Source organism: Ahaetulla prasina, chromosome 1, assembly GCF_028640845.1.
Source record: "Ahaetulla prasina isolate Xishuangbanna chromosome 1, ASM2864084v1, whole genome shotgun sequence".
Lineage (NCBI taxonomy): Eukaryota > Metazoa > Chordata > Lepidosauria > Squamata > Colubridae > Ahaetulla > Ahaetulla prasina.
In genome coordinates this window covers 113832999-113847727 of record NC_080539.1, presented here as the reverse complement: position 1 = coordinate 113847727, position 14729 = coordinate 113832999, and the positions used below count along the sequence as shown (strand labels likewise).

Genomic DNA, 14729 nt, shown 5'->3' with positions numbered 1-14729 from the left:
CTCTACTGGTTCTCCAGAACTGATCAGAACCTGCTGAAACCCACCTCTGACTTGTACTTAACTCCATAATGTGCAGGGGGGGTGGGGGCAAGGAGAGTGCATTGAAGAAACATGCTCTGTAACATCACAAAAACATTTTACCCTTTTGCACTTAAAGCAAAATTTCATGTGCAAGTACATAACAAGTGGACTTACATTATGACATTATGATGTACATTTCATTACTTTGATAACATTCTGATTTGCAGATACCCCTAAGGATGGAATCACTGCTGAAGTTCTGCTCAGTGCTGTAGGAAGGTTCCAGCAAACATCAATGCAGCAGCAAAACTATCCTATCATTGCTATCATATCGTCATTTTTTGTAATCACTGGTGCACCTAAGTCAAAATTGGCTGCTCTTAGGATTGATTCAATTTCCAACTTCATTATAACAATCATTTCATAAAACAATAGCCAGCTAAATGATTTCTTCCCCTGCTCCAACATAAATTCCTCTTCTCTTTCATTAATCTGGTTTATGTGTCACACAAACCTGAGGTTGGACTCATTGTGGTTTGTTGAAGTACCATCTACATGTTGTTTATATAGTCTTTATGTACCTATTTTTTTTAATGAAAATAGTCTTATTTACAGCAGGTGAATGCATGTTTCACATTCTGCTATGCCATAAACCATGGTTTGCAGACCACAATAGCTGGTATACACACCACATTAAGCCACAATTACAATGGCTGAAATCACATATTGTTCTTAATAAAATGTGTGGACCCAAGGACTCTTTCTCTTAACCATGATCAAGTACAAGGATGAACAACCATGGCTACCAGAGCATAAACAGACATTAGTCTTATTGAATGTAGCTGTCCTAATTTTAAAAGGCCTTCACAAGTCAAGGAAGCCCTTGTGACTCTGGGCCAAAGTGATTTTAACCTACATTTAGCAAAAGGGAAGGGGGGGGGGAGAGAGGGAGGGAGGCAGGGGAGAGAGAGAGAAAGAGAGAGAGAGAGAGAGAGAAGAAGAAGAAATTCAGAAAAAGAGCAAAAGAAACCAAAGAAAAACCCAGGAAGCAAAGGGGGCCATAAGGCAAAACCATGGGATTCCCACTCTCCTTTAGCATTGTCTGTCTCTCCCACTTGCTTCACCATGGCCTTCAGGTCACAATAGTCCTCCACAGGAAAAAGAAAGAAAACATGTTAGCTACAATAGAGGCTAACTAGTTTTTCCCTTAGCCCAGGATTACAATTCTACCTCAGGCTGATCTTTTGACCTCTGATTTCAAATCCTTGGTAAACTGGGAATCACAGTTAGGCAAACGGGAGAAGAAAAAAATCATAGGAAGTCAACATCATGTCTTCAGAGACCTGCATCTCCTGTGTGTTGATAGGTACTTAAGGGTTGATCAAATGACTTTATCCTGAAATGAGATTTCCAGAAAACCTCCCCTCCCCCACCCCCACACTTCCAATCTCCCTTCATATGCTAGAGAGCCTTCTCCTTGGTATTGTGGGCCCTGCTGTGTTTTTGATGTGGACTTCCCCTCTCACTTCTCTGGGCCCTGAGGCCTGCAAATGGCAACTACCATTCAGCCAGTTTTTCTCACTCTTAACTTTACAACAAGCATTTGTGCTAGGAACCGGAGGGGTCCCGCTCTTAGAGTCCAGAGAACTCTGATTGACACTAATACTCCCTGCACTCTTGGACGAGTAATTGTACAGCATTTTAAGGAAAGCGGATTTAGTATTCGCTTCTTGCTTATACAGGATGATGTAGCACTTGGGGAAGAATGTACAGCACAAGATCCCATAGTTAGATATTAAAATGACAATGATTTCAACTGCGGGCAAGTACTTGCCAAAAGTGGTTGTGTAGACAGGGATGAATATAATCCATGCAATGAAATAGATGAGCATGCCAAAGGTAATGAATTTTGCCTCATTGTAGTTTTCGGGGAGCTTCCTGCCTTTAAAAGCACAGATAAAGCAGATGAATGCGAGGAGCGCAATGTATCCTAACATGATGCCAAGGGCCACTCCTGAACCTTCATTGCATTCCAGGATGATAACTCTCCGGATGGAGAAGTTCTCCTGCACGAAAGGGCTTCTCACGGTGATCCAGACCGAACAAATCAAGATCTGAATCCCTGTACAAAAAGACACAATGGGGATGGGTCTGTAGAGGCCCTTTAGCCATTTTTGTAACTTGGGATCGAAACTGAAAGCCAACAAGATTTTCAGGGACTTAATCAAAATACATGAAATGCAGAGGGCAAAGCTAATGCCAAAGAGAGCTTGTCTTAGTTTGCATTTATATGGTTTGGGCTGGCCAATGAATAAGCTTGTGCTAACAAAAGCCAGGAAGTGACAGAGGAGTATAACGTAGCATACAGTTAGGCCACCTGATGCCTTTACGACAGGAGTGTCCACATTTCGAGTAAATATTATGAAAATGGCACAAATCAACACAATTCCAAGGGCAGAGAGCACCACTAACAAAACAGCAAACCAGTCATTCCAGTTGAGGTATTCAACCATCTTCCTGTAGCAGGTTGAACTGTTCACTGGGGCCCAGTGGGTTCTGTTATTGCATAAAATGCAGTAATCCATATCTATGCATAGAAAAACAAAAACATCACTTATCATTTTCCTTAAGTTGTTGAAAGTTTAGAAATGCATCAACTTGGTTCATTCAAATGAATTGTTTTTGTTTATAATTTGAGAGATATTTGGCCTGACAAAAGTCTAGGCACAAGTTTAGGGAATAAGAATGGAACAAACATTCTGAACAGCATATTAGAATAGCTTCCTAAGCCATTTCAAATCAACCATCAGTGCCATCTGCAGTAAATTACAATGTTATTAAAATGAAGATGTCCACTCAGTGACAGTATCTTTGAATGCTGCTATAACATACTTGCATCCTGACAACTGACCATTTGTAGGATGCCTTGACATATACTGAATATCATATCTCTTTACCCCACACCTCACCCTTCAGAGACTCATGTCTGCCATAGCTAATGGAAAAGGAAGGAGCATGGGGGTTCGTGTGATTAGGATGAGACCCAAGTGCTGCTATGTGACAGGGTGAGCTCCTGTCCTTGCTCTAGCTGCTGCCAGAGACATGAAAAGTCCCCAATTGGGTATTCCCCAGGCAACAGTGATGTCACTGTTTAATCCTTTCAACCAGTGGTGGGATTCAGCCAGTTCGCACCTATTTGGGAGAACCGGTTGTTAACTTTCTAAGCAGTCCGGAGAATTGGTTATTGGAAGAAATCTTATTTTGTTTTTTCCCCACTTTACAGGGCTAATCCTGTAAGGAAGGTAGGAAGAAAACATTCTGGTGGTGTTTCTAGCCTGATCTTTATTGCCCTGCTTACAGAAACTGCCTCTCTGGTTAACCCTTATTACATTGTAACAGCTAAGGCTACGTGTCAGCTACCCCAGTACCTGGATGAAGCTGTCTATCTAGACCCGTTCCAGTCCGGCTTCCGGCCCGGATACAGTACGGAGACAGCTTTGGTTGCACTGGTGGATGATCTCTGGAGGGCCAGGGATAGGGGTTACTCCTCTGCCCTGGTCCTATTAGACCTCTCAGCGGCTTTTGATACCATCGACCATGGTATCCTGCTGCGCCGGTTGGAGGGGTTGGGAGTGGGAGGCACCGTTTATCGGTGGTTCTCCTCCTACCTCTCTGATCGGACGCAGACGGTGTTGACAGGGGGGCAGAGATCGACTCCAAGGTGCCTCATGTGTGGGGTGCCGCAGGGGTCGATTCTCTCACCCCTCCTGTTCAACATCTATATGAAGCCGCTGGGTGAGATCATCAGTGGTTTTGGGGTGAGATACCAACTGTACGCTGATGACACCCAGCTGTACTTTTCCACCCCGGGCCACCCCAGTGAAGCTGTCGAAGTGCTGTCCTGGTGTCTGGAAGCTGTACGGGTCTGGATGGGGAGGAACAGGCTCAAACTTAATCCCTCCAAGACGGAGTGGCTGTGGATGCCGGCACCTCGGTACAGTCAGCTGCAGATGCGGCTGTCTGTCGGGGGTGAATCATTGGTCCCGATGGAGAAGGTACGCTTGGGCGTGCTCCTGGATGGTCGGTTGTCCTTGAAGACCATTTGGCAGCCTCTCAAGGAGAGCATTTTATCAGGTTCGCTTGATCCGCCAGTTGCGCCCCTTCCTGGACCGGGATGCCTTATGCACAGTCACTCATGCTCTGTTACCTCTCGCCTGGACTACTGCAATGCTCTCACATGGGGCTCCCTTGAAGAGCACCCGAGACTTCAGCTAGTTCAGAACGCTGCCGGGTTATTGAGGGAGCGCCTCGAGCTCCCACATAACACCTATCCTGCGCAGACTGCACTGGCTACCTGTTGTTTTCCGGTGCGCTCAAGGTATTGGTTACCACCTTTAAAGCGCCCATGGCTTAGGACCGGCTATCTACGGGACCGCCTACTGCCGGCTTCTATCTCCCATCGTCCGCACGCTCCCACAGAGAGGGACTCTCAGGGTGCCGTCAGCCAAACAGTGTCGACTGGCGGCCCCCAGGGGAGGGCCTTCTGTGGGAGCTCCGACCCTGTGGAACGAACTTCCCTCGGACTTGACAATTACCTGACCTTAGGACCTTTCGCCGCGAACTTAAAACTTATTTATTTCGTATGGCTGGACTAGCCTGATTTTTATTTTTATTGGATGGGTTTTTAAAATTTTGTTATTTTACGGGGGAGTACGTTTTTTAACATTTTTGGGCATTTGAATTAGTTTTTTAAGGGATGTTTTTAATTACTGTGTGTATTTATATTTTATCTGCCTGTTCACCGCCCTGAGTCCTTCGGGAGAAGGGCGGTATACAAATTAAAATATTATTATTATTATTATTATTATTAAGGCAAGGCGCCCATCAACGTGAGTGACATTGAGTTGACCACACCCACACGTTCACATGACCACCAAGCCACACCTAGCCAGCTAGTCATTAGGGCAGAGAACCGGTTGTTAAATTATTTGAATCCCACCACTGCTTTCAACCTGAAGGCACCTTGGTGCTTCTGACACAAATGTGATGCGAATGGAGAAGGGAGAAAGAGATTTTCCCCACCTCCAGTTCTCAGTGGCAGATACAGATGGACCCCTACTCCTGTTTACCACAGTCACATGAGAAGTCCACAAACAGAAATTTAAATATGCAGCCAAACCACTTGGCTCTAACTTTCAAGGCTCTTCCCGTGAAATGTTTATCAGGAGATCCCTTGTTTCAGGAGATGACCCACACACTCCCTTCTGCATTACTAGATGTGGTCCTTATAATAATCCTACATATATTCCCAGTTGCACAATTTCTATAGTGTTGTGTCTTGCCCGCTCTCACCGCAGCCGGGGCCTTCTTATCTGCTTCCGAACGCTGAGGAATGTCCTAGTATGCCTCCGGCCCCAGCCCTGGCTCCATGCCCAGACAGGAGGAAGCACCTCCCGGCCCCAGCCCTGGCTCCATGCCCAGGCAAATGGAGCAACTAGTCCCCTCCCCCTCCCCCACAGCATGTGAGCCCGAGGGAGGTCAATTACCAACAGCTGCCGACTGGAGTGACCCTCGCTTCAGAAGAATTGATAGGCGGCGGCGTCAGAAGGAAGGGAGGGGCAGGCCTGGATAAGTGCTGAGTCATGGAGCCACACCCCATGGCCTATATAAAGGACCTGCTTCCTTGCATTCTCTGAGTCAGGCAAAGTCTAAACATATCTTGCTGAAGTCACTTTCTGGTCTCCTGCCTGCCCTGAGGACTTTGCTAGGACTTTGGCAGAGCTGCAGAGGCACGCCTGATTCAGATTTCCCTGACCCGGTCGTCAGCGGAGGAGTGGGACACGACATATAGAGAGGTCCCCAACACTACCAATCAGCTGGTTTTCTGCAGCCGTTTCATATTTTTCTGCTAATTTGTGTTGTGTATGAGTGCAGGTGATTGAGGCAGAGCAATAAAAAGTCTTTTCTGAAAGCACCAGGGGGAAAAAAACCCCATCTATTATTGTTTTTTCTGTGAGGGTTTCTTTTAAAAAAACACCACACAAATGTTCCATCCTTCAATAGATTTAACCTTGAGGCTTCTCACCTGTCTGGTTTGTATAGTAGTTTTCAGGGCAACTGATGCACTCGTAACAGCAAGTATGTGGACTAGCAGAAACTTTCTTCACTTGTCCTGGTCTGCATTTCCTAGAGCATTTGGACTGGACATTCTGCAAGAACAAAAACACCAGGAAGGGGGGGGGAAGCAGTAATGATAATATATTATTAACTGACATGTCTTCATGGTAAATTTACCAGGAAAATTATTCTGTAATATGACCCTTGGTGTAAATAATCCAAATCCAAGGTGGACTATCACTGTCAAATGTCTATTATTCATGGCCAATCCTAAATACTTAGGAGCCCTGGTGGCACAGTGGTTAGAATGTAATATTGCAGGCTAATTCAGCTCATTGCCAGTGCCAGCTCACCGGTTCAAGCCTTCCATCCTTCCGAAGTTGGTGAAATGAGGACCCAGATTGTTGGGGGAAACATGCTGACTCAGTAAACTGCTTAGAGAGGGCTATGAAACATTATATAAGTCTAAGTGCTATTGCTATGGCTCATGCCCACACACTGTGGTGGAAGTAACTTGCCTATGTGCCATCCATGACAGACAATGCCACTGAATGGCCATACTGAAATTTCATACTGCCATAGACTTGGAAAGAATGTTGTGGAGCTCCTCCCTTGCTCTCTTCTACTTTCTTACAGATAGCCCTCAGTTTATGACTGGTTGCTTAGCAATGAACTCCCACAAAAGCAACTTATGACCCATTTTTGGAGTTTTGATGGCTACGTACGCTTCTGGTGACATGACATGGGCATTTAGCATCCAGCTCAGCTTTACTACTGGTGGCAGCATTCCATGGTCATGTAACAACAACTTACTATGTGTGTTGTTGTTGTTTTTTTGGGTTTTTTTGCTGGATTCCAGCCTTTTTGCGCAGTTTATAGCAATACATGAATTTGCTTAACGGCTGCAGTTTTACTTAGCAACCATGGTGTTCACTTTAACAAGCACTGGAAACAAGTCATAAAACCAGTTCTAATCACATGGACACCTTGACTTATGACCATCATGACGTATGATTAAAATTCCATTATGATCATAAGTCCAGGACTATCTGTACTTCAAATAATAGACCCCTCTTTGCTACTCTGAAAACCGTCAATGATTGTTCAGAGTTTCAAACCAGAGGGCATATTTGGAATGTAGAGATATGTTCTGAATGCTCTTCATGAAATGACTACTATAGCAGGGAATTAATTTTCTAAATTGATGTCATGAAGCGGGCCGCATCAGGCCCTAAGCCCCAATTGACAAATTTGGGAAACTGTGAAGTTCCTTTAGCACAATGCAATACTTTTGACAATCTGTTATATCTTTCTTTTTTCCCTCTAGGATGATAATGGTGTGAATACATTTCTAATCAAAGCGCTGGGCAATTGCCTTCTACCAATGAAACTTTTGGGGATGACAATTCTATGATGTTTAGAAGCAGTCCTGTAAGGAAAGATTATGTCCGAGACTGGCACTTTGTAGCATGCCAAATTCCCATTTGATTTCTTTCTAAGTAAAAGTTGGTTGGAGCAAAAAACTTGAGGGGACCAAAGGGTTGTTGATGGGCCCACTGCAGTCATGTGAGTGAAAAGCACTGAACACACTATTGCATGAAAAGCACTATCTATTTATTAATAGTGTATTTACTGTGTTCATTTTATGTTCGCTGGGCTGTTTACAGAAAAAGAGAGTACGTTTATAAGAAGAAATGCACAAAATAAAGTAAAAATTATCAACAAATTTAAATTTCAGAAAGTATGGTAGTGGTATTTTCTTTATTTTTTAAAAAAATCTATTGCTGGATATTAATAAGACCGACAAACTTGAGGATTTTTTGTTTAAATGACCAGAAGCGGAAATGACGAATATCTGGGAGCTGAAACAATGTTTGCACCAGATAAGACCTTTCACAATAAGATACCTCCAATGAGAAGATGCTGTAGTGGCAAAGAAAAGGCTTCCAGCACATTTTAACATCACTTGCCTATACCACTTATTTAATTGGAATCTAAATTTAAATTCTACTAATTTAATCTAGGTCCTGCTCACAGGTTTTTTATTAACTGAGAATTGAAGCATGTGAAAAGACTAACTGCTGTATGTGGCATAATGTCTTAGATGAAACTGATCCCTTGTATCTGTGGGTGCGATGTGGTGTCCCTGATGGATCAATAGAGAATTGATAGGGACATCATCGCCTGTTATTTTTCTTGGAGCCTTCATTGACCTTCAGTACTGCTGTCATATCTTCCAGGTGACCAACTGATGTAGGACCATGAATCATAATAGCTCCATTCCTTTCCAAACAGACCTAAGTGGACGGTGATCCTGTGGCACTCTTAAATATGGACAGTCTTTGGGATTCCCCAGAAATCTTGCCAGCTGGGCTAATATGTCAATAGCTTTATTTGGAATTCCCTTCAATAAGTTCTAGTGAGGGAATGGAAATCTTCAGGAGGTCTTTGGAGGGAATTTATAGAAGGCCAGCTGAGACCCAGAGCAGTGGTGGGTTGCCCCCGGTTCAGACCGGTTCTATACAACCGGTAGTAAAACCGGCGGGAGGCTCTGCCCACTGACCCAAACGTCATCAAAACTCTTCTGCGCATGCGCAGAAGAGCGCTTGCGAGCACGATATGAACTGGTAGTAAAGGTGAGTAGAACCCACCCCTGACCCAGAGGCCATAAGAGATATAAATGGGGACCCATATCATCATAATGTAGTTGCGACAACAGTGTTTAAAGGAATTGCATTCTCTTCAAAGGGCCATGTGTACAACCTGAAATTCTCTAGGTGTATCACTGTTACCAGAAGACTATTAGTGTCACCTTTTACTGATTCACCTGCTATATTCCTCTCTGGAAAAGAACTTTACTCTCATCTGTGCCCTGACATTAGACCATTGTTTAATTTTCTATTTTTCAAGGTCACTAGGGTATTCTCAGTTGCTCTTCTGGGTCAGTGGGCAGAGCCTCCCGCCGGTTTTACTACCGGTTGTATAGAACCGGTCTGAACCGGGGGCAACCCACCACTGCTCTGGGTCTCAAAAATATATCACACCTATTACTCAAAAGATTGAGGAAAAATTAGAATTTAGCTCCTGCTCTGGTGTTGATCTTTTAATCCCTAAATGCCTTCTGAATCTTATTTGAAGAAGTCCATGCACCTCTTGGATCTTCTGTTAGGACACATAAACATAATTCATGTGCCTGAAGGTACAATCTGTTAAGTTGTTGGGCAAAAGAAAATGTCATCATTACAGAATATCTTCTCATGGAATGGAAATATTACTCTTTCTTCAGACATCTGTAAAAGGACTATCACAATCTACATGTGTTTTCTTAAAATAATGAATGCCCAGTTTTGTTTTGCAATTTAGAGTTCCTACTACAATTGTTAGTTTGATTTCTTTATGCTGCTGTTTCAAATAATTACCTTATTAAAATGTGTTAATGTATTATTATTATAAAATTATTTATAATTTTAGTACTTTTGTGGTAAGGAGGTTTTGTTTTAAACAACAATATGAAATATTTCAAAGAAAGGCATAAAGGTACTCTCATCACACTTATATCTCTGGCAAACAAGTTGTAGAACTGTTTCAAAAACCTGTTTGATCAGAGGTGACAATGGGGAAAAACAAATATTTATTTTATGTTTTAATGACAGGACTTTAGGGCTCTACAGCCCCTCACATTTGAAGGTGAAAATGTGCTTCAGAGGGTCTGGGAGTGACAATGAAACACTTCTCTTGCTTTAACTCCTTAAAGCAGCTTTTTGACTTGCAAGGATAATCAGTCTACAGTCTTCTGGATATTTTGAAGTACAACTTATACTACCGTAGTTGTTACCAAATGAGACTTTTGGATTGATATTCTAAATGTCGGGATGGGATCCATGTGGGTGATGCATAATCCATTAATCCAACATTTCTTGCATTTTTCTTTCCCTATTTAGTGGCAAACTTAAAGCATGTATCCAAGTCTATACAAATCTCCTGTAGAGATACACCCACGTGTATTTCAGTTCCATTGTTTTTTCAATGGGCCTTCAGATACCTTTAGATTCATGAATTCAATTTCATCTTCTTTATCTGCAAAGATGAAGTCATCTTTCTCCAGGTCATACTCTCCCATGTTGGTAATCACCACTCTTCCATCTATTTCCTTCCAGAGCAGGACATCATATCCTGTGATAATGTCTCCTTGAGAGTCAAAATAGACCTCCCGCTCATTGTCAGTGAACTTTATCTCCTTAAGTATTTCGAGCAACTGCAATAAGGAAAACAACAAATGATGAAAAACAATATTGCTTAAGGAAAGCGAATTCCAGATAATAGCAACTAATAGCATTACATACTTCAGGATTGTGTTAACTATAGATTAAGAAGAAATGTTTAGTGAAACCATCTAATCAAGGGGAGTAGGTGGGCAATTAAAATGTGAAGAAAGGATCATGGAATGAAATAAAAATAAAGAAACCTTTTTCTGGTTACTTTTTTTCAGCTTGAGCTCATCTCTAAAATAAAATAATTTGTTTTATTTGCTAAAATAAAAATAAAATATTAACTTAATCTTATTTCCGTTGGAAACAAATAAGCTATTAATAATATTACCAAGCTATAGAAAGTTAATAATGTGATTAACTTTTGCAAATGCTATGAAGTCTCCATTATAGCTTCCTGTAATGTGTTTATCATTTCAGGAATAAGCAGATATTGGCTTTTATTCATCATAACTGTAATTGAGAAGGACACGGTTAGTGAATGTATGGTTGATGTATTTAACATGGGACAATTTGGTCTTCAATGACTTTTAGCAGTAGTAATACTATGAAATACAGGGCCTGGATTATCTTCCTTGAATTGAAGGCCACAGTTGGCCTTTGAGTAGCATTCCAGGGACCACTGAAGAAGTCAGCTAATTCAGAAAAAAAGACTTGTAATATGAATCAATCATACAACTCAAAATATTAAACACAGTCCATGCAATTACTTCTCTGCAGCACTTTGGAAACACTTGAGGAAAAATGCTTTGCACACAAACACAATTCCTATCTGTAACTCTTTAAAGTAGCTTCTTCTTACTCCCAGAGTATGTGGCAGCTTTTTTGGAATTGCATTTGAAATATTGCATTGATACAAATATGCGATTAACTCTTACGATTTATATTGATATTGATTGTTTCCTGATTGCTTATTTGTAGCCTATGACTATCATTAAGTGTTGTATCATTATGTGTTAAATTTGTACCCTATGACTATCATTAAGTGTTGTAAGTGTTGTACCTTGATGAAGGTATCTTTTCTTTTATGTACACTGAGAGCATATAGAATAGAATAGAATAGAATAGAATAGAATAGAATAGAATAGAATAGAATAGAATAGAATTTTTATTGGCCAAGTGTGATTGGACACACAAGGAATTTGTCTTGGTGCATATGCTCTCAGTGTACATAAAAGAAAAGATACGTTCATCAAGGTACAACACCAAGACAAATTCCTTGTGTGTCCAATCACACTTGGCCAATAAAAATTCTATTCTATTCTATTCTATTCTATTCCCCCCTTCCTTATTAGAAATATAATTGAAATGATTCTCAAGGTTGTTCTCAAGGCTTAAAAGTCCACCTGTGACCTGGTCTGGCCAGCTGCCCATTTTTGAGAGAATTTCACAATTGCATCATTTTACCACAGTAACTTAAACCTGTCTGAACGAGATGGTTGAATTTTCAGCTGGGATAAACTACATCACTTTCAGACTGTGCAAGTTGACCTTAACTCACTACAAACAGAATAACAGCATAGCAGACAAAAGCCTAGGCTGTCATATTATTGTTCAGTTTATAATTTCACATTTGCAAATAACTTAGATTTTAAGTTTACTATAAGTTTAATTTTTACATAGAAGGGGATTCAGAAATACAATGCTTTCTTATGGTATCAGGCATTCTACCACTCCACTATAGCTCAGTCTACACAGGTAAGAGAATAGTAGAATATTGTGGTTGTAAAAGAAGACAATGTTGAATAAGCCCCTGTCCTGAAAATAAACGTTAACCCCTTGCAACTAAAATTCTAGCAGCTCAGGAAAGAGTCCAGTGGTGGGATTCAAATAATTTAACAACCGGTTCTTTGCCCTAATGATTTCTTCCAACAACCAGTTCACCAAACTGCTCAGAAAGTTAACAACCAGTTCTCCCGAAGTGGTGCGAACTGGCTGAATCCCACCACTGAAAGAGTCCTAATCCATTCTGTTCCCTTCATGTTAGTTTCATCACTCAAATGCAGTCCTTCAGTTTATCATTTCACACCTCATCATATCCTCCTCATTTGATCGCTTGGATATATTAGAAATGGATATGCCATTTGTGTATAGTTTTGCTTTTAATGAAACTGTTCAGGACACAGGAATACAGACTTGACAGCTTTAATAAAACTGGCTGCCTTTGTTCCTAGATATCACACCAAATGGAGTGAAAGGTTGTTGTGTGTGTATTTAATTGTTTTATTGGATGTCTGTAATATCAAATTATGTTATGTTTATGCGAAGTGTATGGCTCATTACCGATCATTGCTATCATTTCAAATACAACGTTTTCAGGTAAAGCGATGTGGGGATAAAGCTATGAATCACTGAATGTCAAAGCATTTGGTGATTTAGGAAAATGTTTATATGTTTGATGCTAGTACTCTCCCCAAAGGTTGCAAATTCAGTAACTAGCAACCTGCAATTTACCTTTTTAAATCAAGCCAAACTTCCGGTCACCCCCAAACCCTGCTTCTACCAAAAGCCAATCATATACCTCCAGGATGGAATCTTGTATAGTGCATGACACTAGCAATTTTTCTTGTCATCCCCTCACCCCTCCAAACGACATTGGGAAAGTGCAGTTTCACTAAACTACTATTAAAAAAAAACCACTGTTCGCATCAAATATTCCTGTTCTGTTGAGAAGAGCTTCCCATAGAAGCTGCATCAAATTCTTGGAGGAAAGACAGACTATTAATCAAACAAATTACTAATATAGATAAAATATTATTGGTACATTTGTTGTCCAAACTGGAAAAAAGCCACTCTAACCTGTGCCAATCACGATTTAGAATTCTAGAAGGGTATAATTGTGACTTGTGTAAAAAATTCCAATATCTCAGGTGTTGCCACAAAGAAGAGGGAGTCAAACTATTCTCCAAAGCACCTGAGGGTAGAACAAGAAGCAATGGGTGGAAACTAATCAAGGAGAGAAGCAACTTAGAACTAAGGAGAAATTTCCTGACAGTTAGAATAATTAATCAGTGGAACAACTTGCCTGCAGAAGTTGTAAATGCTCCAACACTGGAAATTTTTAAGAAAATGTTGGATAGCCATTTCCTGCCTGGGCAGGGGGTTGGACTAGAAGACCTCCAAGGTCCCTTCCAACTCTGATATTATTATTATTATTAAATTCATTTTTGAATTGAATACTTTATTTGGCCAAGTGTGATTAAGCACACAAGAATTTGTCTCCAGAAACACTCTGTATACATGCAAAACATCATCATCATCATCATCATCATCATCATCATCATCATCATCATCACAACAATAACTATAAAGGGAGAAGATAATAAGGATAAAAAATAATACTACAGTCACACTATATGAATAAATATACATGGGCATGAGACAGTACTGTTAGAAATTATCATTTAGCTTGAAGAAATTGTCATTTTCACAGAAGGGTTCCAAAACTGTATTTTCAGGAGAGAAGAAAAATATTTCCAAACTGATAGATGTTTCGACCCTTAGCATGTCCCCCACAAAGTTTTGGCTTTCCTGATAAGAGGATGATCTAAATTCCTGACCGTTTTTATAGATATTTTATGCATTTTCTCTTCTAGAAATACAATGCCCTTTTTGCTATAATTTGGAAGTTCACAAGCAGAGTATAAAGTTCATGGCCATACTTCAATTTGTCTTTAAATCCTAACATTTGATGACCAATCACATTACCTCCAAATGAGGAAAATCCCGTTTTGTTAACATGGCTAAAAACTGTAATACAATGAATAACTTTCATTTGGGGAATCTTTTGTCTCAGCACAAAAAAAAGGGTGTGTGTGTGTGTGTGTGTGTTGAGGGGGGTGGGTTCTTCAGCTTCCAAAATGCCCCTTTGCAATTTCTGAGAATTCTGAGAAGCTGAAGTTCACAAAAATTGGTGGACCCCCAGATTATTGATTTAAAAGGAGTACTGATTTAAAGAATGACCACATGAGTTTTTGCTAAAAAACAAACAAAACCATTTTAAACTCAGGTACACTTGCCAGAAAATTGAGATCCAGTAATTGTGGGGAAGCTCTTTTGGAAGTGTATCTCCACCAGAGGTGGGTTTCGGCAGGTTCTGACCAGTTCTGGAGAACTGGTAGCGGAAATTTTGAGTAGTTTGGAGAACCGGTAGTAAAAATTCTGACTGGCTCCGCCCCCATCAATTCTCCGCCTCCCGAGGCCCAGTTGATCGGGAGGGAATGGGGATTTTGCAGTATCCTTCCCCTGCCACGCCCACTAAGCTATACCATGCCAGGCCCACCAAGCCACACCCACAGAACCAGTAGTAAAAAAAATTGAAAC

The 14729-nt window shown here is 41.0% G+C and overlaps 1 protein-coding gene across 1 annotated transcript in view; it reads right to left on the bottom strand.

Moving 5' to 3' along the window:
- Positions 1–1475: 1475 nt before the first annotated feature.
- The window catches only part of GPRC6A (G protein-coupled receptor class C group 6 member A), a 31029-nt gene continuing 17775 nt past the window's right edge, over positions 1476–14729 (bottom strand). Inside the window, exons 4-6 of the mRNA XM_058163855.1 lie at positions 10181–10393; positions 6107–6230; positions 1476–2608 (exon numbers count right to left, since the gene is read on the bottom strand). Coding sequence (XP_058019838.1) covers positions 1476–2608; positions 6107–6230; positions 10181–10393 — 1470 coding nt within the window. The remainder of the gene's footprint in view (positions 2609–6106; positions 6231–10180; positions 10394–14729) is intronic.